This window comes from Acomys russatus, chromosome 30, assembly GCF_903995435.1.
Source record: "Acomys russatus chromosome 30, mAcoRus1.1, whole genome shotgun sequence".
Taxonomy (NCBI): Eukaryota; Metazoa; Chordata; class Mammalia; order Rodentia; family Muridae; genus Acomys; species Acomys russatus.
In genome coordinates, this window is record NC_067166.1 from 26709405 (window position 1) to 26735964 (window position 26560).

Genomic DNA, 26560 nt, shown 5'->3' on the forward strand with positions numbered 1-26560 from the left:
ACTGAGCTATATTCCTGCTTCTTAATTCTGTTTAAAATTATGGTGACTGTATTTTCCCCCTAGAGGGACCACAATAAAATATTCCACCATAGATGAATAGAAGAGAACCGTGCATGCTTTCCCTGGTCTAGAGACCTCCAGGTGTTGGCCATGCTTCCTCTTCTAGTTCACAGAGAGAGCCTGTATGGTCCCCCCTATGGCTTTGTGGTTAACAGCACCCCTTGATATTCCTGGTTTTATAGCTCTGCCACTCTACTCTCCTTTTTCGTGTGGCTTTCTCAGAACTTCATGCTCTGTTTCTGTCTCCGAATGTCCCTCTTTTTATAAAAAGAATAAGCCACCTCTTCCTCCTTAATTATTATTTAGATTCTGTTAAGGTGTGAGTGCTGGGAGACAGTATCTTCCTTGGCACGCAAACTGTTCTTCATAGAGAGACACTATATTCTTCCATAAAGCAAGTTTTGCCTTAAAATGGAACTTAGTTTCATTAGGTGAACACTATACATGGCTATGTTTAAGAACAAGTACAAGAAAGCAGGAAAGAAAACAATTAGTGGGGCTAGAGAGATGGCTCAGTGGTTAAGAGCACTTGCCACTAAATCATGAGCACTGGGCTTTGGATCCCAACCTACACCAGACAGCTCAGAAACATGAGTTGCTCCAGCTCCAAGGCACCCAGCATGGCCTTCTGGCCTCTGTGGCCACTCACACACAGGTGTACGAACACCTGCAGAGACGCATATCCCCAGACATGCACACACAGACATAAAATACTTTCAAAAGAAGAAACATACCAGTGAGTGGTCGAGAACCTGTTCTTGTAATATACATGTGGAAAACGTGTGGTCGTTTTCAGCCCTCTGAGGAGCAGGTCTGTGGAAAAGGACTTTGACTCAAAGAGTAGACGAGAGTAATTCGGAAGGGGAACATGAGTAAGCAAGAAAGCTAGGGAAGTACGGCTTGTATCCATCACAGCATACATCGAGGTAGTCTTTTCATCCATAGTCTCTTGTTTAATGTGCCCAGTTTCTCCTTATATGGCTCAGAACTCAAGTGAAACATTAGTTCTTCAAGTGATGAGTTCTTGAATTAATTGGCATTTTTTTACTGTATTCTTTCTTGATGGGACACAGGAATGTTCTGATGGCTACATGTGCAAAACACAGTTTCAAATAAAAAACGGGACTGCGACATCACATCTGGAAACATCTGCCAGTGTACACACATGTCTTCCCACAGAGGTGAGTAGTTTCATGTGCTGTGGTCTCCTGTTCAGTCTCCGTGAAGTATATAAACTACAACTTCCAGTCTGTTTTACGTATGCCTATATTTTTTTAATGTTTTATTAATTTATTCATATTACATCTCAATCGCTATCCCATCCCTTGTATCCTTCTATATTTTAAAAACGTAGTAGCTCTTGGATCCTGGAACCATTGTGGGTGGATATACGAACTTCATTTTGAGAGGTTATTTTCTTTACAGCAGTTAAAACAGGAGCTGTGGTGCCACTGTGAATCCTTTCAGCTCATTGACCCTTCACACCGGTTCTAGGGTCTGAAGACACACAGTACGTTCTGTTGTCTTGATTTTGATCTGGTGCTACCTCAGCCCATACAGACCCATCTCAGTGCCCAGTCTGCTTTGACTCTTGTCCTAGCCATTTGGAAATTTGTAGAATCTGGGATCTGGGTCTCATTCTTTAGGATATTTTACCTTGAGAAATTTATAAAATTAAATGTTATTAAAGTGCTGTGTTCTTAATGGCTTTCTGGAATAGTTTTATTATTTATCAAAATGCAAATAGCCTTATATGTTTCTTATTCTTAAGAAAAATTGGAGATATCCATTCTGAAAAATGAACAATATATAAAAGTAACAGAATTCCCTATGTACCTTTAGATAGGGAACCACTATTAATATTTTGGATAATACTACTTATTTTCTTTAGGTTTCTCCTATACATGTGTTTGATACCAAGGAAGAATATTATGGGAATCCTTACATTTCCGTAAATGCTGAATCCATAGTTCCCTTTGATAGCTCCATGGCATTCCATTGATGGCTACACCGTAGTTATATGCTCTCACTGCAGGAAGCACTGGAATTGTAACAGAGGGAAATGGTTGATGGGGACAAGTTACTGCAGCACAAAGGAAGAAATCACAGATGTTTAAACTCTGAGCAGCTTAGGAAAAAGGGAGGAGATGCTTTTTGTGTATATGTTCTTCTATATGCATGTATGTGTTCTCCGCATGCATGTGTGCACATCCTCCCTGTCTGTGTGTGCGTGTTCCTGTCTGTCTGTCTGTCTGTCCGTCTCTCTCTCTGTGTGTATGCATGCTTCTCTTTCTGTGTGTGCATGTTCCTGCCTCTATGTGCCTGTGTCTATAAAGTATGAGGATACATGTGTACCTGACCGTATATGGATGCTAGGTCCATGTAGGTGTTTTTCTCTTTTGCTCATATAGGGTCTCTCTCACTTCACCTGGAGCTCACCTAATGATCCAGGCTCTCCTCTTCTCATGTCCCTGGTGCTAGGAATACAGGGACCACACTCATCTTTTACAAGCTTGTGGTCTGGGCTCAGGCCTTATGGAAAGCACTTTCCCCACCGAGACATTTGAGCCAAGTGGAGATGCTCCTTTTTGTGTGCAGGAAGACTTGGTTAAAGCAGGTCAATTTGGTAATCAGGCCTTCGCTACCCTCTTCTGCCTGTGTATGCAGCTGCTCTGGGAGTAGCTTGCTCCAATCATGTTTGGACACAAGCCATTCTTAAAGATTTTGCACTTAGTAGGACTACGTGCTGCACAGAGGGAGCTCAAGTCTTCATTACTGCTTCATGGCTCAATAGCCAACACCAAACCCAAGGCCAAACAAATTAGGAAACATTTTCAATTCATTTTATGTTAGCTTAGAATGTGAACAGAAATGGTTAAAAAGGCAAATCACTACATTTTGTCTTAAGTCATGTAAACATTTTAAAAGCACTAAAACTGCTATGAGAGTATGAGAGAACTGACCCTCTGATGTTGTAACTGGACAATGTTTAAGAGTTACACACATGGTATGCGTAATCTATACCGCGTAGAGGAATTTACCTCCTACCAGTTTCCCCGTCACTTTCCATCTCCATCATTCCCCGGTGCCTTTCAACACTTCGGGAAGCTGGAGCAGCTAGAGGAACTGGAGGAGCTGGAGCAGCTCCACTGGGCAGCCCTGCCCTTACACTGTGCTCTGTCATCTATCGGCCCTTTGCTGCGCTTGCTTCATTGTGTTCCTGTCCCCATCCTTCTGTTTAGTAAACATGCTGGTTTTGACTTAACACTTTCCCCAGAGCGGTCCTTATAAAATAGCCAGTAATATATGCAGAATTTTATCAGGAAGTGTGTGTATCACACTGTCATTTACGATAGGAAACAAACAAACAACTGCAATGTGCAACAATAATGGATTGCCTAATTCAGGTACATGAACAATGGGCGCAACTAAGAAGGTATTCTAGGTGACAAGAATTAAATGTTAAACAAAAAGCGGAAAATTGTTATAGCCTAATCAACTTAATCCAAGCACATTTATTGTCCTTTGAATTAGCTGTTGGCCATTATTTTAAATATTATTATTTTTATTTCTTCAAAGAGCGAAACCCATAATTCTTCCTTCATATCACTTTGAAGTTCTGGGGTTTTTTAATTTGTTTGTTTGATCCAACAGTTCCATTTGGAGTCAGCGTCTGTCTATGTAAGCTATGAAACTTTCTTGTGTGCGCCCCATTTTCTGATACCTAAATAAGAGAGACTGCTTTTAAAGTTTACTGAGACATAAAGCCCTGTAAGTTACTGGGTCTCTTGGTTTCTTTGCGAGTCTTCAGCTGGAAGAGGAATAGGAAGATTCTCAGCTGGCTGTGGTAGGGTATGCCTGTAACCAGAGAGGGGGACAGAAAGATTAGGAGTTCATGGGCCTCTTCAGCTACACAGCAAGTTGAGGGACCCTGTGTGTCCCATTACTAGGAGTTTTCCCTAGTGTCGCCTTTCTAGATTTCATGGAGTTCGCATTGCACTAGGTTTCTTCTTCACTCTTGAAATGCCCCAATTTTTGTCATATCTCCCAGTATTCTCTCCCTCTATACCCTATCTGATCCCTCCTGTTCCCATCCCCACCCACCCCAAGTCCATCCTTGAAATCTATCTATCTATCTATCTTTTTTTGGCTTTTTACTTTTTATTTTTATATATTTTATTAATTTATTCATATTACATCTCAATTGTTATCCCATCCCTTGTACCCTCCTATTCCTCCCTCCCTCCTACTTTCCCCTTACTCCCCTCCCCTATGACTGTGACTGAGGGGGACCTCCTCCCCCTGTATATGTTCATAGGGTGTCAAGTCTCTTTTTTAAAAATATATTTTATTAATTTATTCATATTATATCTCAATTGTAATCCCATCACTTGTATCCTCCCATTCCTCCCTCCCTCCCATTTTCTCCTTACTCCCTTCCCCTATGACTGTGACTGAGGGGGACCTACTCCCCCTCTATATGCTCATAGGGTATCAGGTCTCTTCTTGGTAGCCTGCCTCCCCATCCAGGGGACGTGGTCCAATATGGGGCACCAGAGTTCGTGTGAAAGTCAGACCACACTCTCCACTCAATTGTGGAGAATGTCCTGTCCATTTGCTAGATATGGGTAGGGGTTCGAAGTTTACTGCACGTATTGTCCTTGGCTGGTGCCATAGTTTGAGCAGGACCCCTGGGCCCAGATCCGCCCATCATAATGCTCTTCTTGTAGGTTTCTAGGACCCTCTGGATCCTTCTATTTCCCCATTCTCCCATGCTTCTCTCACCTAAAGTCTCAATAGGATGTCTTCCCCTCTGTCCCACTTTGCTGGTAAGTGAAGACGTCCATGGGACATGCCCCTTGGGCTAGTGTCCAGATATAAGTGAGTATATACCATTTGATTCTTTCTGCTTCTGGGTTAACTCACTCATGATCATTTCTAGTTCAATCCATTTGTCCACAAATTTTGGGAATTCCTTGTTTTTAATAGCTGAGTAGTATTCCATAGTGTAAATGTACCACAGTTTCTTTATCCATTCTTCAACTGAGGGACACTTAGGCTGTTTCCATGTTCTGGCTATTATGAATAAGGCCGCTATGAACATGGTTGAGCATATGTTCTTGTTGTGTGCTGGAGTGTCTTCTGGGTATATTCCAAGGAGTGGAATAGCTGGGTCTTGAGGAAGCCTTATTCCCAGTTTTCTGAGATACCACCAGATAGATTTCCAAAGTGGCTGTACTAGTTTGCATTCCCACCAGCAATGAAGGAGTGTTCCTCTCTCTCCACATCCTCACCTAATCTATATATCCTGACTATAGTTTACCCTCTTTCCTCTCCTTCCAGTCCCTTTCCCCACTTCCTCTCTTTCCCTCCCACCATCCACTCCTCCTCCATGTCTCTTTAGAAAAGAGCAGTCCTCCCATAGATATCAAACAGCCATGGCGTATATCTAATAGCCAATATATCCAATGTCACCAGAGAAATATTCTAAAAAATGTTTTTTAAGACTTTGACATGAATTCTGGTGCCCCATATTTGACCACCTCTCCTTGGTGAGGAGGCCTGGTGGCACTCAGAGAAAGAATAAGCAGGCTACCAAGATGAGACTTGATAGCCTATGACCATATAGTGGGGGAGGAGATTGCTCTCAGTCGTAGACCTAGGGGAGGGGAATAGGGTGAAAGCGGGAGGGAGGGAGGGAAGATACAAGTGATGGGATAACAACTGAGAGGTCATCTGAATAAATTAATAAAATTAAAAGTCTTCTCTCATATTATATCTCTACTGAAGTTTCCCCTCCCTTCTCTCCTCCCATCACCACGCCCCCATACACTCCTCCTCTCTTCTCTTCTCCCATCACCACGCCCCCATACACTCCTCCTCCCTTCTCTCCTCCCATCACCACGCCCCCATACACTCCTCCCTTCTCTCCTCCCATCACCACACCCCCATACACTCCTCCTCCCAGGGACATTAGCTAAACATGGCATATCAAGTTGCAATAAGACTAGATACCTGCCCTCATATTAAGGCTGCATGAGGCAGCCCAGTAGGATGAAAGGGTCCCAAAGACAGGCAACAGAGTCAGACACAGACCCTGCCCCTAATGTTCAGAGTCCCACATGAAGACTAAGCTACACAACTGTGACATATGTGCAGAGGACCTAATTCAATCCCATGCAGGCTTCCTGGTTGGCAGTTCAGTCTCTGTGAGGCGCTATGGACCCAGGTTAGTTGATTCTGTGCATTTTCTTGTGGTGTCCTTGACCTCTGTCTCCTACAGCCCTTTCTCCTCCTCTTCTACAGAATTTCTCAAACTCCATCTAATATCTCTGCATTTGTTTTTTCATCAGTTGCTGGGTGAAGCCTCTCTGATAACAATCTAAGAGTATAGCAGAATATCATTAGCCTAGGTCTCTGGGCTATCCAACCTCTAGTTCCTGGCCCTCTAGCCAGTATCTAGGGTAGGCTGTCTCTCATAGCATGGGTCTCAAGCTTGTCCAGCCATTGGTTGGCCACGTCTACAATTTCTGGGCTACCTTTACCCGAGCACATCTTAGAGGTAGGACAAATTATGGATTTGTGTCTGGGTTGGTGTCCCAATTCCTCTACCACTGGAAACCTTGCTTGGTTATAGGAAATGATGGTTTAGGCTCTATATCCCCTACTGCTAGGAGCCATAGCTAGAGTCACCTTTATAGATTCCTGGTAGGTTCTGTTGTACTAGAGTTCTAGCTCGTCCAAGTGATCACACACACACACACACACACACACACACACACACACACACACACACACACCAGGATTCAAGTTGTCTCTCCTAGTACTATCTCTCCCTCCATCCTCCCTCTGCCCCTCTGCGTGATCCCTCCTGTTCCTATCCTCATGCCCCCTCCATATTCCTGTCCACCCCCAGCCCTTCCACCCTGGTCCATCTGCCATATCTATTCTATTTCTCCTTCTCAGTGAGATTCATATGCTCCTTCTTGAGCCCTCCTTGTTATTTAGTTTCTCTGAGTCTGTGCATTATAACATGGTTATATACTTTATGGCTAATATTCACTTATAAGTGAGTACAAATTATATTTGTCCTTTTGAGTCTGGGCTACCTCACTCAGGATGGTCTTTTCTAGTTCAATCAATTTGACTACAAATTTCATGATGTCATTATTTTTAACAGCTGTGTAATACTCCATGAAGTCCATGTACTACATTTTCATTCTCTATTCTTCAGTTGAGGGACATCTAGGTTGTTTCCAGTTTCTGGCTATTACAAATAAAGTTGAATAAGTGTCCTTAGTTAAGCAAGTGTCCTTGTAGTATGGTGGAATGCCCTTTGAGTATATGCCCAGGAGTAGAATGGCTGCTTCTTAAGGTAGATTGAGTTTCAGTTTTCTGAGAAAATACCATATTGATTTCCAAAATGACTGTAAAAGTTTGTACTCCCACCAGCAATGGAGGAATGTTGGACTTGTTCCACATCCTCCTCAGCATGAGCTGTCACGTGTGGTTTTGGTCTTAGCTGTTCTGATGGGTGTATGATGGAATCTCAGAGTCATTTTGATATATAACCATGTTATAGTGCACAGACTCAGAGAAACTAAATAACAAGGAGGGCTCAAGAAGGAACATTTCTTTAAGTATTTCTCAGCCATTTGAGATTTCTCTGTTGAGAAGTCTTTGTTTAGATCAGTACCCAATTTTTAATTGGGTAATTTAGTTTGTTTATCTCTAGTTTCTTATATATTTAGGAGTTTAGCCCTCTGTCAGATGTAGGGTTGATGGAGATGTTTTCCTATTCTATGGGTTGCCTTTTTGTCCTAATGACTGTGTCCTTTGCCTTGCAGAAGCTTTTCAGTTTCATGAAATCCCATTTATTAATTGTTGATTTTTGCCTGAGCTATTGTGTTCTGTTCAGAAAATTGTCTCCTGTGCCAATGAGTTCAAGGCTATTTTCTACTTCTTCTTCTTCTATCAGATTTAGTGTTTCTGGTTTTATGTTGAGGTCTTTGATCCACTTGGACTTGAGTTTTGTGATGATAGACAGGCATCTTTTTGTATTCATCTGCATGCAGCATCCAGTTAGACTAGCACCATTTGTTGAAAATGTTTTCTTTTTTCCATTGTATGTTTTTTGGCTTCTTTGTCAAAAATAAAGCATTCATTGTTGTGTGGGTTTACTTCTGGTCCTTTGATTTGATTCCATTGACCAACCTGTCTGTTTTATCTCGATACCATTTGGGCTTTATTACTATTGCTCTGTATGGTGTAGCTTGAAATCAGGAATGGTGAGACCTCTGGATATTCTTTTATTGTATAGGACTGTGCTACCTATTCTGGATTTTTTTGTTTTTCCATATGAGGTTGAATAGTGTTCTTTCCAGGTCTGTAAAATATTGTGTTGGAATTTTGATAGGGATTGTATCAAATCTGTAGTTTGCTTCTTTTGTAAAATGGTCATTTTTATTATGTTGATCCTACCAATCCATGGGCATGGGAGAACTTGACTTCTTCCTTTCCAATTTGTATCCCCTTGATTTCCTTTAGTTGTCTTATTGCTCTATCTAGGACTTCAAGTATTATATTGAATAGATACAGAGAGTGGGCAGCCTTGTCTTGTCCCTGACTTTAGTGAAATTGCTTTAAGTTTCTCTCTAATTTGAGTTGGTTCTTGGCTTGTTGTAAATTGCCTTTATTATGTTTAGGTATGTACCTTGTATTTCTGATCTCTCCAAGACTTTTATCATGAAGGGATGTTAGATTTTATTAACATGTAATGAGAAGATCATGTGGTTTTTTTCTTTCACTTTTTTTATTTGGTGCATTACATTGATGGATTGAACCATCCCTGCATCTCTGGGATGAAGCCTACTTGATCATGGTGGATGATCTTTTTATGTGTTCTTAGAGTTTGTTTACAAGTATTTTATTAAGTATTTTTGCATCAATGTTCATGAGGGCAATTGATCTGTAATTCTCTTCCTTGGTTGAGTCTTTGGGTGGTTTTGGGTATTATAGTGACTGTTGTCTCATACAATGAATTTGGCAATGTACCTTCTGTTTCTATTTTGTGGAATAATTTGTGGAGTACTGGTGTAGGGTGGGTGGCTTACCTGGTTTTCATGAGCTTGCTTGGCCTCTGATGGAGTTAAGACCAGTGGTTTGTGCTGGGATATAGTGATGAGCAGAGGATGGGTAGTTCTGGTCATGATGGGCAGGTGTGGGCATGGGGCGGGAGGGGGGTTTGTCAGTGGTTCAGGACTCTGTTTGGCCTCTGGTGGGGTAGGAGGCTTCTACCGAGGTGTGGGATCACTAATGTTGTATTTTGAATTTTTTGGTAACTCATGGTAAATTAGATTGCTTAATGTAGGTCATAACAGTTAACATAGATTGGAAGTTGTGTTTTGTAGTTTTTAGACATGTCCTAGCAGTGTGACTTCATGTAAACCTTGGTTTCTCACTTTATGTGTTTGTTCTTTTGTTGGATAAAATACACCAAGAAAGAATTTCCTGGTCACACAGTAACAAGCAATAAGAGAATGGGGAAAATAAAAATGAGAATGTGTAGCATTTTTTTTCTGTGCTGCTTGTGCTTTCAAAGGTTGGGAATAGCCTCTTGGTCTGGGGAGACCATCCCCTTGGCCACAGTTAGCCACACTAGCTCATAGAATTGCTGAGAGACAACTGAATATGACTGGAACCCAAAAGTCACAGTAGGGTATTTAGGACATCTCAAGACTCCTAAGAACTGTGCAAGTACTGCCTTGCTTTTCTTGTTAGCAATAGAGTTCATTGTATTTGTTTTTTTGTATAACTTCTTTTCTTTCTTCATCAAGATTTATGCACAATTTCCATTTATTCAGGAGTATGATTATGGCTATGATGATGTACAATTTGCTAGTTTTTATTTTTAGATAATTCAGACTTAATATTTTATCTTATTAGCATGCTTACATTTGTGATGGAGTAGAAAATATTATGACAATTTAAATATATACTTAGGGTAGATGATAATTAGACGGGGAATATATTGGTTCCCTTAAATTGCAGTGGACTGTTCATATTTAACAATTTTTACATTTCAGTATTTAAGCAAATGTTATGATGAGGCTTGATAGAAGAGCTCACGATAGAAGAACTTGAGGGGTGTATAATCTTAGTTTGTGAAAATTACCAAACTTAGTTATAACTATGCTTTTAGAATAGGATCTGTCAGTCATGAAGATTATGATGATTAATGATCCTTAAACAAGTGTATAAGACAACATTTTAAACCATCAGCCATCAAAAGGTGCCTACGGCCTGTGGTCTGCAGCACTGGAAACATGGAGTTAAGCAGCACACGCTGTTTTTACCCTAGAGCTGTGACACTCAGATGGCTAAAATAATTGTATTTTCCGCTGTTCGTAGCTAGTTGTGCCTGTGGATAGGTGAACAGCCATGCCAAAGGAATGTGCATACATGGATGGGTGGATTTTGAGCCAAAAGGAAGAATTTCTGTGGTGTTAGCCCCAATCAGTATTTCCATCAGTGACTCTAACAAATTCTATTTAGCACATATTTGTGTTAGTGTTAATGTCTGTGCACTAAGAGTTTAATCCACATGGAGAAATACTTGCAGTGACCATTTATTGGTTTTTCTATTATGTGACAATTTCTGGTATTAGTTCTATATTTTCTTTAAAATCTTCACCAAAACCGTGTGGCAGACAATAGTAATGGTGGATTTAAACAGAATGGTAGTAAAATGGATGAAAACACAGTGATGTTAATAAGGAAGACAGGAGTTAACTTCAAACCGCTGGCACTGCTCTGAGTGATTTGAGTACATGACTTCCTTTTATCTTATGATACGCATACCTTTATTACTGTCACTGCACACATAAGGAGATGGACACAGTGCTTAAGAACCTTCTGGGCACAAAGGCAAGGCATGATTAAGCTTGACTTCAGAACTCATGCTCTTAACCACTGTAAAAGCAATGGATACTATTTTGGTGCACACAGAATCACTTGGGGGCTTGTTGAAAACAAATCCTTGTGTAACAATTTGTTCAAACTAATTTCAGATCCCACTCCTACAAATTTTGATCTAGTGTGTCAGTTGGGGGCCTATGAATTTGCAGTTCTAATAAGCCCCCAGAGGGGGCCGGGACCACACTGTGAGAACGACCACACTTCTCCTGTATATCTTAGTAGAGCTGAAATACTACGTGGACGGTTAGCTCATATGACAGGCCAGAGTCAGCATCTTGATGGTCTTGATGGGATGAAAGGTCATAGGTTGGGCTGACCAGACACAAAGCTTAAGACAAGGATTTCCCTTCAAGTGATCGGTGCTGGATACGAGAAAAGGAGCAGGGGAAGCAGGGCAGAGCAAGGAACAACAGCTGTGGAAAAGAAACTAGAGAAGCTATCTGGTCTCAGCTCGTCATTTCAAATCATATCAGAGGATTAGGCTCACTGTGTGTCACTGGGCTGCCCTTTGGTCGTCAGTTTTGTTAGCTAAACCTCCAGCTAGGTACTTTACTGAGGGACTCTCCAGAGGGGGCTACACCAGGTGCTGTCAGCCACCAGCACAGCACCTGAGTATAGGCAGGTGCTCCAGCCCGGAAGAGGACCTAGACCAGGTACCAACAGTATCGCTACTAAGGAGTGACATGGAGCCAATACAATGAAACCTAAGGGGAAATGGTTTGACTGCTACATCTGCAAATTCCACATCAGAGAAACATAAATATTTGAAAAAGAAAACTGCGTCTGTATAGAAACATATACAGACTATTTTCTTGTTGTCATTCCCTAAATAACACATATACTAGCAATTTCTATAACACTTGTGCTATATTAGATATTGCAAGAAGTAGAGAGATGAAATGTTTGGGAGGATATAAGCAGGTTGTATGCACAATACTGCATCATCTTACGCCAGGCACTTGAGTATCAGCAGATTGTGGTATCTATGGGTGCACTTGAAACTGACCCCTATGGATACCTAGGGAGAGTGACCTATGTGTAAGACTTGCATTTGCATGAAAAGGATAGGTTTTTAGAAAGCAGTAGTTTTAGTTGTCTACAAGCTCAAGATAGTTAAGGGAATATTAAAAATGCTAGAAAACTAATTAGAAATTCGGATATATTGAGCAACACATAGGTGGCACATGTTTGTGTGTGTGTGTGTGTGTGTGTGTGTGTGTGTGTGAGAGAGAGAGAGAGAGAGAGAGAGAGAGAGAGAGAGAGAGAGAGAGAGAGAGAGGGAGATAGAGAGAGAGGGGGAGATTAGTTTATTTTTATCACAGGAATATACATCTTAGGTTTAAAAGATAGATAGGATCCTATAGCTCGATAGATTATATAAAATTATTAGAGAATGCCTTCAAAAACTTCAAGACCTACAGAAAATGGCATTAAAAGATGTTTTTATTAATTTAAAGATTCTTTGACAATAAGTCAGGTTAACTCCTGGCAATACCCAGCCTACCTTAAAGAAGATGATAAGCATCAAAGAATCTCCATATGAAGATGGCTTCAAATGTGGCAAGCAAGCCACCTGAGCAAAGAAATGTCCTTGTTTCTACTACAGACACAATTCTGTCTAAAATGGGAAAGCTTAGATGCAGGCAGAATTGATGGCCAAATTCTGCGAAGACAGGGTAAGCAAGTCCTCAATAGTTACTGTTCCACAAATATGTCTGTCGGTTATTCTGCGCCAGAAGGCTGAAGATGATGCTCCAACGTGATAGAGAGTTTTGGATGGCTGCTCAGGCAGCATACTGTCTCTATCATTTTTTTCATTTTGGAAGCTGCTAACCTACACTTTCTGTTTACTCAGGTAATTAATTATATTCCTTCTCAAGTCTCTGGTAGGGCTGAAGACCAGAGAGTTATAGTTTTACAATTAAGCTTAGTTGCTTAGGAGTTAGGATGTTCTTAGGTCTAGATGTTTTTAGCTTGACAGAGATGAGATATGATAGAGATTGATTAAGGGTCAGAATTTTAGATTCAACAAGATAAGATAAATAATATTTTCTTCATGGTTGCCAAATACCTTTTGATTAGACATTGTATATGTAAGTCTTACCTATTGGTTTTTATAATTGTTTCATAATTGTTCTTACTGTATATTATTTTTAAATGGCTTTTTTATTTAAACAGAAAAGGAAAATTGTTGAGGGTCAGTCTGGTTGCTGCCCAAATGAGCAAACTCACATACCCCAAAATGTTTGTAACCTTGCCTAAAAACTTATTCCTCTTTGACTAATAAAAAGCCAACACATCTGGGCTGGGCGAATGGGATAGGCATAGCTAATTTTCACAGGCTTTTAGGACAGAGAGGATCTTGGAAAAGGAAGTTGTCGGAGAGACCAGCTTGGGAAAGAGAGGAGAGGGAAGAAAGAGAAGGAAGGAGGCCTCCATGGGTTAGGTGAAGGAAGAATCACATGGCCAGTGTGAATGGAGGGTTTGGCCCAGATGAGGAACAGTAACAAGTATTTGGGATTACAGATGGGTGGTAGCTCAGTAGAAAGTATTAGAAGCAGACGGCATGGGATTGGGGCAGGGAGATATAGGAGGTAGTTTAGGGGATTAATATCTGCTCTGCCCCAGGTGAAGCAAGCTGTTTTAAAATATAACAGGTGTCTGTGTTTTTATTAATTGATAGTGAGTTAGAAAATACCGCTGTAATAACAATTAGCCTAATAATAAATATTTATTAGGCCTTACTTTTAAACTAACCGCAACATGGGAGAATGTGGGAGCTGAGGGTGGTCAGTATGCATTATGTACATGTGTGAACTTGTTGAATAAAAAATTTAATTAATAAAATAATTAAAGTAGGTTGAAGAATCCAGTTGTCTTTATTACCTCAAAGCCTTAAAAGAATTGTTAAGATGTAAAACAAAGCCACCTTTCTTAGTAGTGCTTTTCTTTGTTTTGGAAAGTATGTTTTCGTAGAAATATGTTAATAATTATATTTAAATTAAGTGACTATTCTCATTTGGAATTTAATTTTTAACATAGCAAGTACCATAAATGAAATATTTCACCAAAAAGTAATTGGTATCCTCAGTGGGTTTTCAAACAGTGTAAATAACTCCTGCTATCACAATGTTTGAGAACCACTGCTCTAGCTCAAGTAAAGCATTACATTATTACATTACATTATTACATGCGGGCGACACTGGGAATGAGTATAAACCGTATAGTTAGTCATCAGTCATGGAGTAGGAAATAAATTCCAGAGTTCGTCTGACAGGGAGCATGCCGCAGCTGTGGGTGTGCTGGAGCTGGGGAAGGCTTTGCAGTCTTGGGGATGTGACAGTTGACCAGAAAACTATCAGAGCTTAGTTGTTCTCAGATATCCTTTCATGCGGAAAGGAGAGTCAGTTTACTTTGTTATGAGGGTAAGACAAGTTTCAGAGTCTGACAGCTGTTCTAGACCAATCTGCGTTTAGCCTGACCCACAGAGGAACTGAAGAGCACGCACTGCCAGGAACTTCTTAGTTCCTAGTGGAGGCCTTTCCCTGCAGTCACGACCCCCAGCCCCGGAACAGGAGTGACACACTGAACTGCCCAGAGATTACAGCAGCTGCCCGCCCAGTGACTTACTGAAACCAGCTCACCAGAAGTGTTGAGAACCGTGTGCAGGTGAAGAGGGTAGACGGCACACCACTCCAGCTTTTTATTTTCAAAAGATGGCAGAGATGTGGACTAAAGTGCACATGGTTGGAGAAAACATTTCCTGAAACTCAAGTGTTCCTTAGATGATCAGTTTTCAATTCCTTGCTTCAAACAGTTCAGGAAGGATTTTGAATTGTGTAGAAAAGCCCGAGCTAGGACTTCTAAGTTTCATTCAGAACTTAATGGGCAACAAATAGTTTATGCGTGAATCACACTTTGTTTCTAGGCTGGGTCTGACTCTGTAGTTCCAGGTGGCTTTCAGCTCGCTGTGAGTTCTAGCCTGGCCTCCTTAGCTTCCCAAGTGCTGGGATTACAGCTGTGAACACCTCTCTTGCCTTATATTCAATTTTCTATTTTAATATGTACAAAAAGATACCTGTGCTAATAGCTGAGTTTTTTTAAAGATCTGCTTTGTATAATATATGAAACCAGTTTATTTTTCTGTTCTATCATGGACCACCAGTCTTGATTGTAGAAAAATACTTAGTTTTAGGTTTGTCTGCCTGTGACATTATCGATAGTGCACTTTAAAAATCAAAGTGGAGCTGGCAAGATGACTCAGCAGCAGGTCATTGTGCCTGTGGCCAAAACGAACAACTTGAGTTCCCTCTTCAGAATGTACCTGGAGGGAGAAGAACAGAGCCCTATAAGATGTTCTCTATCTTTTGTTTATGCACTGTGGCATCTCTCTCTCTCTCTCTCTCTCTCTCTCTCTCTCTCTCTCTCTCTCTTTCTCTCTCTCTTTCCCTCCCTCCCTCCCTCCCTTGCTATGAATAGAATGGAAAATGAAGTCTTTTGCGAAAGTCATGATTTCCACCTTTTTAACTGTAATTTTCTGCCTGTAATTTAAAATTATTGTTAAAATGGAGTAGATGATATCTAAAATAGATCGAATGCTTTGAAGTATCATTTGTGCTAGTATTGGGAAGCAGGAATTCTTAGAAGTTGGTCATTGTAGGCAAGGCCTTTAGAGAATCACTGCTGCCATTCGCTTGTCGTATTTCTGAAGTTGTGGACTAAGTAAGCGCGTGTGCTTACCAGCAGCCCTCCACCAGCCCCTGCACTGACGTGTGGTCCTCCAAGGAGGGGCGTGGCTGCGGTAATCAGAACAGACCCTTGGGATATCATGATTTGCGTGACATTTGTTTTCACAAATGAATATCGGTGCTTATACTTCCCATTATCAATTTATGAATTTTCATATCGGATTGAAGACTTTTCATAGTAAAAATGAGATGATCATCTGCCAATAGTGAAAAAATAATTAACAACTGTCTTCTTCGTTGAATGCAGGCGTACTGAAAACCCTTATCAAACCTCATTTAGATAAATGAGGTGATAGTTTGAGGTAGAAGTGGGAACATAAAGTGTATGTTCCAACTAGGTAAGGTTTCTTTCCTAAACATTTTACTCATTTATTTTTATAATATTTTTATACATTATTGAGAATTTCATAGAAATAAATAAATATATATCTTATTCATATCTAACTCCACTTGCCTTTCCCACCTCCCTGAGAACCCTGAACCATCCCTCTAATACCTTCATGTCCTTTTTTCCCCTTACTCACTGAGTCCAATCAATGTTGACTGATCTTGTTGGCTTGTGCAGGTTGTGTGCAGGTAACCATAGCTGTGGTGAGTTCATGAGTGAAGCAGTCAAGCTGTGTCCAGAAAGCAGCATCTCACAGCATTCCTTCCCTTCTCCTGGCTCTCCGTTCTTTCTGCTCCCTCTTTCATGATATTCCCCGAGACTTGGGAATGAGCGCGTTGATACAGATATCCCATTTAGGGCAGGTAGTTTCTTAGTACATTGCACTAAGTACTTAGTGCTTTGACCAGTTTTGAGTGTCCTCTCTAACTACTGTCCCCTGAAGAAAGAGGCGTCTCTGGGCTGGGAGCATCACTCATCCATGGGTATAAACACAAATATTTAGAAGACAATTTTACAACAAATCTATTTGACAAAGCAACACTACGTTCCTTGCTAGGGCCTGCGACCTCCTTAGCTGTTGGATTCTGGCCAGGCTTAAAGTACCAGCTATGCATTTCCTCTTGTGGAGCAGGCCTCAAATCCAATCAGAAAGTGATTGGTTACTCTCATAATAGCCATCCCACAATTACACCGTGGGTACCGTTTGCCTTGCTGGTCAGTATTGTAGTATGCAGGGTCCAATGCAGTGCAAGGCTGTCAATGTCCTGTTTCCCCCAGTGTCCTGCACAGCACCTCTTGCTCTGTGAGAGCCAGCCAGCAGGGAAGTTTTCATGTTAGTTCTGGCTTTATTTCTGTATGTCCAGCAACAGAATGTGCTGTATCTTCAGCAATGAGGCCCCACTATGTAGTTGTAGTAATGGCAATGTAATCACATTACAAAAGCAATGACAGTGACTTGTGTTGTTTGGGGGACCAGTAAGTAACTCAAAGGAAGACATCCCACACCTGGAACTGAGATTTTCATGTAATAACCCATGTCTTCTAGGGGAAGAATTGTTGAACCGTGCAGAGCGTCTGTGTTCAAGCTCCTTCAAAAAAAAAAAAAAAAAAAAAAAGAATTACAGTTTGAATTAACCTAGAATTCCATAAAGAAGCATCCTTCTTCCTGCCTAGCTTGTCCCCACCCTCTCTAGATTCCAATTAAATAATTATTTTTGATGAAAGAAATTGTTAACACTTAGTTCATTATTAACTTTTGGGTCATAAGGTAACCCAAAGATCATTACTAATGTTCATAATTCATATATATGTGTTACTGAAAAGTAATTGCTAAACTTTGAAAATATTCTGTGGAACTCTAAATCAACTTGCTGGCTCAAAAAAGGCTGAAAATATGAGGTCAGAGAAACAGGTATAGGACTTCGATCACATTTAATATTGAACCGCTCAGTAGGAGGAAGCAGTGAGCTGAACTTGGAGCACTGACGTTGATAGTAGTCAGGAGGGAGTTATCCCTGACCACTTAAAAGGGAATTACCTGAAATGCTTTCCTTGGGCTTTTGCAGTTAACACTACTTTTTGTTTGTTTTTTTGTTTGTTTTCCAAGACAGGGTCTCTCTGTGTAGCCTTGACTGTCCTGGATTCACTTTGTAGACCAGGCTGGCCTTGAACTCACAGCGATCCGCCTGCCTCTGCCTCCCGAGTGCTGGGATTAAAGGTGTGCACGACTACCGCCCGGCTGCACTTTGTCTCTTAATTTTTTTATTTCGGTAAGTTTTGAATCATTTTCATGAACTAAAGACAGCTTATGTTTTGCCCTTTGATTACTGTATTTCAAATACTCATGATATTTACATAAAGTAAAATTGATCAGTAACTTTTATGCTATTGTATTTGGAGTTTTCCTGAAGTTTGATTACTGACATCCTATTTCTTTTGCAGAGGACTGGAGATGGACATTGGCCATATTTTATTTATTCATTTACTATCCTTGTTACTTAAAACCTCAGGTTACACCTTCAGATCACATTTTTTTTTTGAGCTATGAAAATGACAGAGCCATAACAGTAGCAATAGTATGTTACTGGAAAAAGAAGAAGAAAACCAACCAGATTTTTGTCCTAGGGCCTTGCGGTTCTTTAGACCAGCACAGGTAGAATATTAGAGAGTGAGGCCTTCAACAAAAACAACCTATCACAAATTCCCCGAAGCAGAAATCTGAGAATCTGTACGAGAGATGATCCTGGTGGCCGAGAACGCGTTCAGAGAATGATGGGCCTCTGAGGAAGCTGGCTTCAGACGTGCCACCTGCCCTCAGGCTCATTAAGTGCCTTCTCGGATGAGCTCTATTTTGTATGTCCAAAGTAGACTCATAGGTTAGGATATTTTCCTTTTTTTTTTTTTTTTTTTTTAAATTTTTTTATAATGGAACGAATGACGAGCCGCAGTTCTCAGTAAATGCTAACAATTTCTCTGTAAAGCAACTGCTACTTTTAGATTGGAGTATAGAGAAAGATAAACGATGAGTAATAAGCTAGTATTTGGAAATGCGGTTATTGATGCAGCTTTGAAATATCGAAAACTTTATGCTTAACATCCATTGATATAAATAAATGGAAGCAAGCATTGTAGTCATGTGCTATGCCTAGTTCCTCTAGATGCATGGGTTTTTACGTTCTTCCTTTGTTTCTTTACTAATTTATTTATGTGTTTTGGAGATAGGGTCTCATTTTGTAGCCCAGTCTGGCCTGGGACCGTGTAGCCCAGGCTGTCCCTTAATCTGTAGTCCTGCTCTGCTCCAAGTGCTGAGAGCACAGGTGGGCAATGCCAGACTTGGTGAATGGACTGTTTCCAAAGGAAATAACTATCAATGCAGCTGACTTCTGCCCTACTTTTGTGTTTCTTCTTAAGATATTGCGAAGGGTCAAAGACACGGTAAGTCTTTATTTTATGTGTGTGGTCTGCATGTAATTCTTTGCAGCACATCTGTGCCTGGTGTCTGGGGAAGTGAGACGAGGTTATCTGGGCCCCTGTTGCGGGAGTTACAGACAGTTGTGACTGGCTGTGTGGATGCTGGTGATGGAAGCTGGGTCCTCTGCTACAGCAGCAAGTGCTCTCCGCTAGGTACTGGCCATCTCTCTCCAGCCCCAACAATCCACTTAAGGTGTACCATAGGCCACCGTGTGACGGCTCAGAGAAGATAAGCAGAGAACGTTCTAAAAACCTGACTGGGGCATTCAATTGGAATTATTACAGGAGACGTAATGTGTGGCAGCGGACTGTTTCTCTAGCTAGCGTATGGCAGAAGTATTGTGTATGCTTTCTAGAGTTCATCAGAAAGCACATGTGCAGGTGTGGGAGCAAAACTCTCTGATCTGTTGAATGAAACCTGGCTGAGCAGTCTTAATGCCACTTAGTGCTCTGCTGTGAAACAGACAGTGTGACAGAGGCAGAGGAATGTCAGCATCCTTCTATTTTTTCTTTTTCCTTTTTTTTTTTTTTTTTTTTTTGGTTTTTATTTTTTTCATGTCTAGGCCCTTGGTACCTGAGTTGTACACTTGGAAAAATCCAGATAAGATATTGAGTTAGTGAGACTCCGTAACCTAAATAGCTTCTGAAGGCTACTTTTACCTTGAAAATTCTGTGCATTCTGTTCCCTTTGGCAAAACTTAGAATTTATATTTTGAGCGAGATCAAGATGAATGTTGAATAAATCCATAGAGAAAACTAATTATCTTTCTATTTATCAAGCTAGTAAAAAAAAAAAAAACAAAAAAAAAACCAAAAAACAAAACAAAACAAAAAAAACCTTTGTAAAGACACCTGGTATAGCCACTGTACTTTAACTAAGCAGTGAAACACTCAGAAAGGTTTTTATATATAATTCTAATGTTGAGAGGGCTGGTTATGTCTGGCAGTACATGTGTACATAAAAGAATACTAAGCTCATTTTTGTGCACAAAAATTTGAGAAAGGGATAAGGGATTTAGCTCAGTGTACCAGGCCATGAGCTTGGTGCCCAGCAGCGAATAACCCACGGAGTAGTCCAGTACTTAAGCTCAGAAGGTCTAACGCAGGAGCCAGTTGCTTCTAAGGGAGAGCACCAGTCCACTGTTTTGATTTAGTTGCCCTAGTAATACAGTCTGTCTATTTAGTGAGTTTGATGTGCTTCTTGTGCTATATCTTTTGAAAGGACACTTAATGGGTGTCACGGTTCAAAATTTTTGAGCCTTTCATGGAGAATTTCTGAGGAGGATATCTTGATTTTATTAGCAAACCTAAAGCAAACAAAAGTAAAACCACGGCTTAGTATTTCCTCCTCTTTGATTTATTTTTTTTTAAGCCAGCAGAAGTGTCAACTGGGGAGAAAGATGCATTGCTTAGAATGTATTGCAATGAGATTTCATCTTACAAGAAAGTGTATATGAATCTAAAATACTTACATTTAAGATTTCATTCATTGTACTTGAAATTAATTTTTGTCCTTAGTTAAATTGAAAACATTAATTTAAAAATATTCTGTAGAGTATTATTTTGGATTGCATAAATGGTAAGAAGGGTATTCAAGAATGTTCCTGGCCCCTGCAGCATTTCCTTAAAGGCATGGTTTGCTAAATAAAGCATTAGGTGTTTGAAGTCAGTGTTGAGGAGTGGTGCATTTAGTCCTGCGGACCCAACCCAGACTCCAGACATTTGCCTGCAGAGAGAAGGGAAGGGGGTGTCAGGCTGGTAGCAGTGTTGAAGAACTCTCAGATGACCGGAAATGTGCTTGTGACAAGTGGGTCAGAAGGTGACAGCTGGTGTTCTGAGGGGGAAAGCCACATAGTGGTAATCGGAAGGTGATGGTGTGTGCTTTGGATGAGAGTTAAAATGGTTACAGACTCTTCTCAGTGCATGTCCCCAGTACCTACTTATGGAACGCTTCTTGTCTGCCCTACTTGAAGTGTGTTTATATTGTGTTCTGATATACCTCAGTGCAGAGTTAACCTACTAAAATAGCCTTATCTCAAATTCAGAAATCTTCTCTTTGCTCACAAAGTCCTTATTTTCAACTAAGTTGATGTCCCCCACCACGCTTTGTGTATTCTATCTCATTGTCCCCCGGCATCCCTCACCTTTTATTCTTCATGCTGTGTTGGGTGTGGAGCCCATGGACTCAGGTTTTGAGTGTTTGAAGGTGCCATTTTGAAGGTTACCGTACCTACAGATGGTAAGCGTAGGCTTTTCATGGTTAGCTACACTGACTCCAGCCCCTTTTTTCTGCCTTCTACTCTGCCACAGTGTGAGGAACCTCTGCTGTGTGTCCCTGTGGCCCTGAGGACCACACCTTCCCCACTGTGCTCCACTGACACACTGTAGAACTGTGAGCCGGAGTGAAAGCATCCTCCCATAGGCAGTTTCTTTCAGGTGTTCTTGTCACATGGCAAGGAAGGTAATGCATTTTCCATGATCTGGGCCCTTTTAGCTACAGCCACAGCACCCAAGCCTGAGTCCTAGCCCTGAGCCTTTCTGCCATAACCTCATTTCTAGTGCGAGCCCTCTTCTACAAGCTTGCCTTGTTGCATCACTACCAGATTTTGTAAGTAATCTATAACACCCTTCCTATGTTTGCCATTAACCCCAACTTCAACTCTTTCTTTTACTTTACATGAAAACCAAGAAATGGAAGCAGTCTCCCTTGCTACTAGTAATCTTGGACTTACCAAGTCCAGTGTTCATCTTTTTTGACCTATTATAACATTTGGCTGTATTGACCGCACTGGATGGGTTTGTGTCAACTTGACACAAGCTAGAGTCGTCAGAGAGGAAGGAGCCTCTTTTGAGGAAGTGCCTCTTTGAGATCCAGCTGTAAGGCATTATCTCAATTAATGATCCATGTAGCAGGGCTCAGCTCATGATGGGTGGTGCCATTCCTGGCCTGGTGGTCCTAGCCTTAATAAGAAAGCAGGCACAAGCAAACCAGGTAGAGCAAGTCAGTAAGCAGCACCCCTCCACGGTCTCTGCATCAGCTCCAGCCTGGAGGATCCTGCCCCATTGAGTTCCTGTCCTGACTTTCTTTAGCAGTGAACAGCAATGTAGAAGTGTAAGCCAAAGAAACCCTTTCCTCCCCAACTTGCTTTTCGGTCATGATGGTTTTTTTTGTTTGTTTGTTTGTTTTTGTTTTTTGATATTTATTTATTTATTTTACACACAGTGCTCTGCCTGCATGCCAGGATGGGGCATTAGATCACATCATCAATGGTTATGAGGCACCATGTGGTTTCTGGGAATTGAATTCAGGACCTCTGGAAGAGCAGTCTTAACCTCTGAGCCATCTCTCCAGCCCTGGTCATGATATTTTCTTACAGCGGTAGAAACCCTAACTAAGACACTGACAAAACCTTTCTTTGTATAATTAACTCTTCTTGTCTGCAAAACACTGGGAGAGATAAATTCTTTTTATTCACCTTTCTAAAAGGCCATTGAATTATGCTATGACAAAGCTGTAGCATCTTCCTTAAGTCATGGTCTTTATGATGTATTGAGGACGAACCCATGAAAACCCGGGTAATCTAGAGGGGGAATGCATGTGCCTGACAATGAGAAGCAGAATCAAGATTCACATATACGACAGAGGTAGTAACGGGGGATTGTGGGCAATTCCGTAAATGCAGCTGAATTACTAGCAGCCCCAGACAGCAGTATGACTCAGAAACATAAGATTAGACTCCGGCAACATGACTCTGGCAGTGGATAAATTTACCTGTCCTTTTGTCTGTTTTGTCGTGTGTAACAATTATCTCGTCCTAGCCGCCTTAGTAACCCTTAGGTCATAGCCTGTTGCACACCTTGGTCACTCTTTTTGTTGTTGTTGTTTGGTGTTGTTTGTTTTTTTCCCTGAGACAGGGTTTCTCTGTGAAGCCTTAGCTGCCTGGCCTCATTTTGTAGACCAGGCTGTCCTTGCTTTGTAGACCAGGATGGCCTCACTCTGTAGACCAGGCTGGCCTTGAACTTAACACCTTAGGCAGGCTTGAAGAAAAATATCAACTTCCAAAAGTGTTTCTCCAAATTATACTCTTTCTTCTTGGACTCTTGGTATGGCTATCAGAGGTGTGTGTACAGATGGTGGCCATGGTTGGCAAGAGGGACTTGGAACTAGGGAAACCAATGGTGCATGTATGTGGGGCACAAAGACATTGAGTTTGACCTTCTGTTGGTTTAAGAAGCATTCAGAGGCTTTAGAAGGATTAGTGTGAATTTCTTTTACTGAGGTGTAGTAGGCTGCTGTAAGAGCATCTTAGCCAAGTGGGTACTGTATTTGCTAGATTACTGAGTCTGGATTCCTATAAAAGGACACAGTGAGATTCAGAGGAGCAAACCATTGAGGAGAACTGAGATTTACATATCAGAGATGGTACAAATGGATTGCAGTTAAGCAGAGATGAGAGTGGTGGGAAAGAATGAAGGAGGTCAGGAGCGGTTTGAAATATGCTGGGTGGATGGCACGTGCCTGGTGCTGGGTATATGACACGTGCCTGGTGCTGGGTATATGGCATATGGCTGGTGCTGGGTGGATGGTACATGGCTGGTGCTGGGTGGATGGCACATGGCTGGTGCTGGGTGGATGGTACATGGCTGGTGCTGGGTAGATGGCACATGCCTGGTGCTGGGTGGATGGCACGTGGCTGGTGCTGGGTGGGTGGCACATGGCTGGTGCTGGGTGGGTGGCACATGGCTGGTGCTGGGTGGATGGCACATGGCTGGTGCTGGGTGGATGGCACATGGCTGGTGCTGGGTGGATGGCACGTGGCTGGTGCTGGGTGGATGGCACGTGGCTGGTGCTGGGTGGATGGCACATGGCTGGTGCTGGGTGGATGGCACATGGCTGGTGCTGGGTTGGCACGTGGCTGGTGCTGGGTGGATGGCACATGGCTGGTGCTGGGTGGATGGCACATGGCTGGTGCTGGGTGGATGGCACATGGCTGGTGCTGGGTGGATGGCACAGGGCTGGTGCTGGGTGGATGGCACATGGCTGGTGCTGGGTGGGTGGCACGTGGCTGGTGCTGGGTGGATGGCACAGGGCTGGTGCTGGGTGGATGGCATGTGGCTGGTGCTGGGTGGATGGCACATGGCTGGTGCTGGGTGGATGGCACATGGCTGGTGCTGGGTGGGTGGCACGTGGCTGGTGCTGGGTGGATGGCACAGGGCTGGTGCTGGGTGGATGGCACAGGGCTGGTGCTGGGTGGGTGGCACGTGGCTGGTGCTGGGTGGATGGCACAGGGCTGGTGCTGGGTGGATGGCACAGGGGGGCTGGGGGGTGGCACTGGTGTGGGGTGCGGGCTGGGCTGGGTGGATGGTGGGCTGGTGCTGGGTGGATGGCACAGGTGTGGGCTACAGGGTGGTGGCACGCTGGTGCTGGGTGGATGGCACAGGGCTGGTGCTGGGTGGGTGGCACGTGGCTGGTGCTGGGTGGATGGCACAGGGCTGGTGCTGGGTGGATGGCATGTGGCTGGTGCTGGGTGGATGGCACATGGCTGGTGCTGGGTGGATGGCATGTGGCTGGTGCTGGGTAAATGGCATGCGGCTGTCGACAGGATTCAGGAGTTACTGAAGAAACAAGTGGCCATCTGACTACGTGGATGGAGAAGGAGACAGGTCTGTAATGCACATGCTTTCTCTTGGCCCTGGTCCTGTCTGCTCATTCTTCTTAGCTTCTTGCTTTTCAGGAGGTATCTGGTCAGTCTTCTGGATGGCATGCGGCTATCGCCACTGTCGTCCAGCACCTGGGGGTTATGACTTTGCTCAGAGATGAGGGAAGCAGTGGAGTGGAACCTGTATGTTTAGCTTTTAGCTCCCTTATTCAACAACAACCTGTTCCGTCAGCTCAGGATGCATAGCTTATTTCATAGTACTTTCTCAGGAAATAATCCTGAATGAATTTTATACTGGAAAGAATGTTTTTTTAAAAAATGAAGTTTTAAGTTATGGTACATCTCTTTATGACAATATCCCCATGCAGCATTATTGCTCTATGCCAGGCATTTTGTGAAATAATAAATAATACAGAGAATGTATTTCTGGAATCTGTTGTTTGTAGACATGGCAAGGTATATTAAGACAAAGTTTTGCTCACTATGTATCAGGACCCAAACCATGTTCTTTAGGAGAACTTTCTTCAGCTTCCACACTGGAGTTTTACATATGACTGGTAGTTTCGTGTTCTTTTAAAAAGCAATAAACAAATGAATGTTCCAGGAAATCTGTGATAGATCAAATCAGGTGGAACTGATTTAATGTTATGGATAATTACATAATTAGTGCTGTAAAAAATAAACCGTACTATGTTCTTGATGGACTGGGGCTGCTGTGAAGGAGGTATGTAATTATACAATCAGCAGCCTCCTCCTATGCCGATTCCAGGTAACCCTCCTCCAGCCTTGGCTGAGAAGCAACTTCCTTCCTTGTATTTCCTGCTTACTTAAGAGGAGGGGGCTGAGTCCTAAGTGGCTCCCTGGCCCTTGATACATTTCCCCCTATCCTGGGTCTGTACAAGAGCATCTTCCAAGATCAGTGGCTTCCATGCTTTTCTGTAATAAAATCTCAGTAGAAAGAACCCATTTTACATCAGGACCCAGGACTACACACAAACCTCTCCAAAACCAAGGTCTGTGAAGCGGATCTTACTCCTGAGCTATCCTGTTCATCTCTTCTACTCTATGATTATTTTAATACTAGCCAAGGCCACCCAATTGATTTCAGAACTTACTGATGGCTCCTGTGTCAGTTTGAAGACTATGACCTTTGGCCCTTAGTGATTGCTAATGTCAGGGGAAGGAGAGTGTGATGGTATTGCCAAGGGATTTGTGTGACAGGTTGGTGTAGCATGGTTGAAAGCACCAAATCTTGGGAGTTGGGTATATTTGCTTTTAACTCTCTACTTTTACTCATTTTCATCATGTTACTTTGAAGAGATTAGTGAGTCTTCTAAAACTTCAAACCCCTTCTCTGAAAAAAACAGGAACCCAAATCTCCAGAGGACCCAGACGGGAACCTGGGTCTTTGTGTCATTCTGCCACGGAAATAGTTCATGTGCCATTGCGAGTGATTCATTGCTTTTGGTTTCTTTACCCATCTCTCCCATCGTGAGACACTCAGCTGGAGAACATAGTTACTCGCCTGTCATGCAGGTGGGATTATGGGAGCCAAGGATTAACACTTGTTCAGTTCTCATAGTGCGACCCTAGGGCAGCTTTCCTAGTGGACTCTACAGCCCTGCAACTGTCAAGTGACAAGCTGGTCCTGAAATCTCGCATCACAACTGAAGCAGGAATTGCCGTGAGATAATAGTTCCTTTTCTTGTTAATGCTATAATGCAAATTGAAAGTTTAGTACCCATGACACATTTCAA

The 26560-nt window shown here is 42.2% G+C and overlaps 1 protein-coding gene across 1 annotated transcript in view; it reads left to right on the forward strand.

Annotated features, from left to right (window-relative positions):
- Positions 1-26560, forward strand: part of Atg10 (autophagy related 10) — a 250450-nt gene that overhangs the window by 65336 nt on the left and 158554 nt on the right. Inside the window, exon 3 of the mRNA XM_051172593.1 lies at positions 1134-1241. Coding sequence (XP_051028550.1) covers positions 1134-1241 — 108 coding nt within the window. The remainder of the gene's footprint in view (positions 1-1133; positions 1242-26560) is intronic.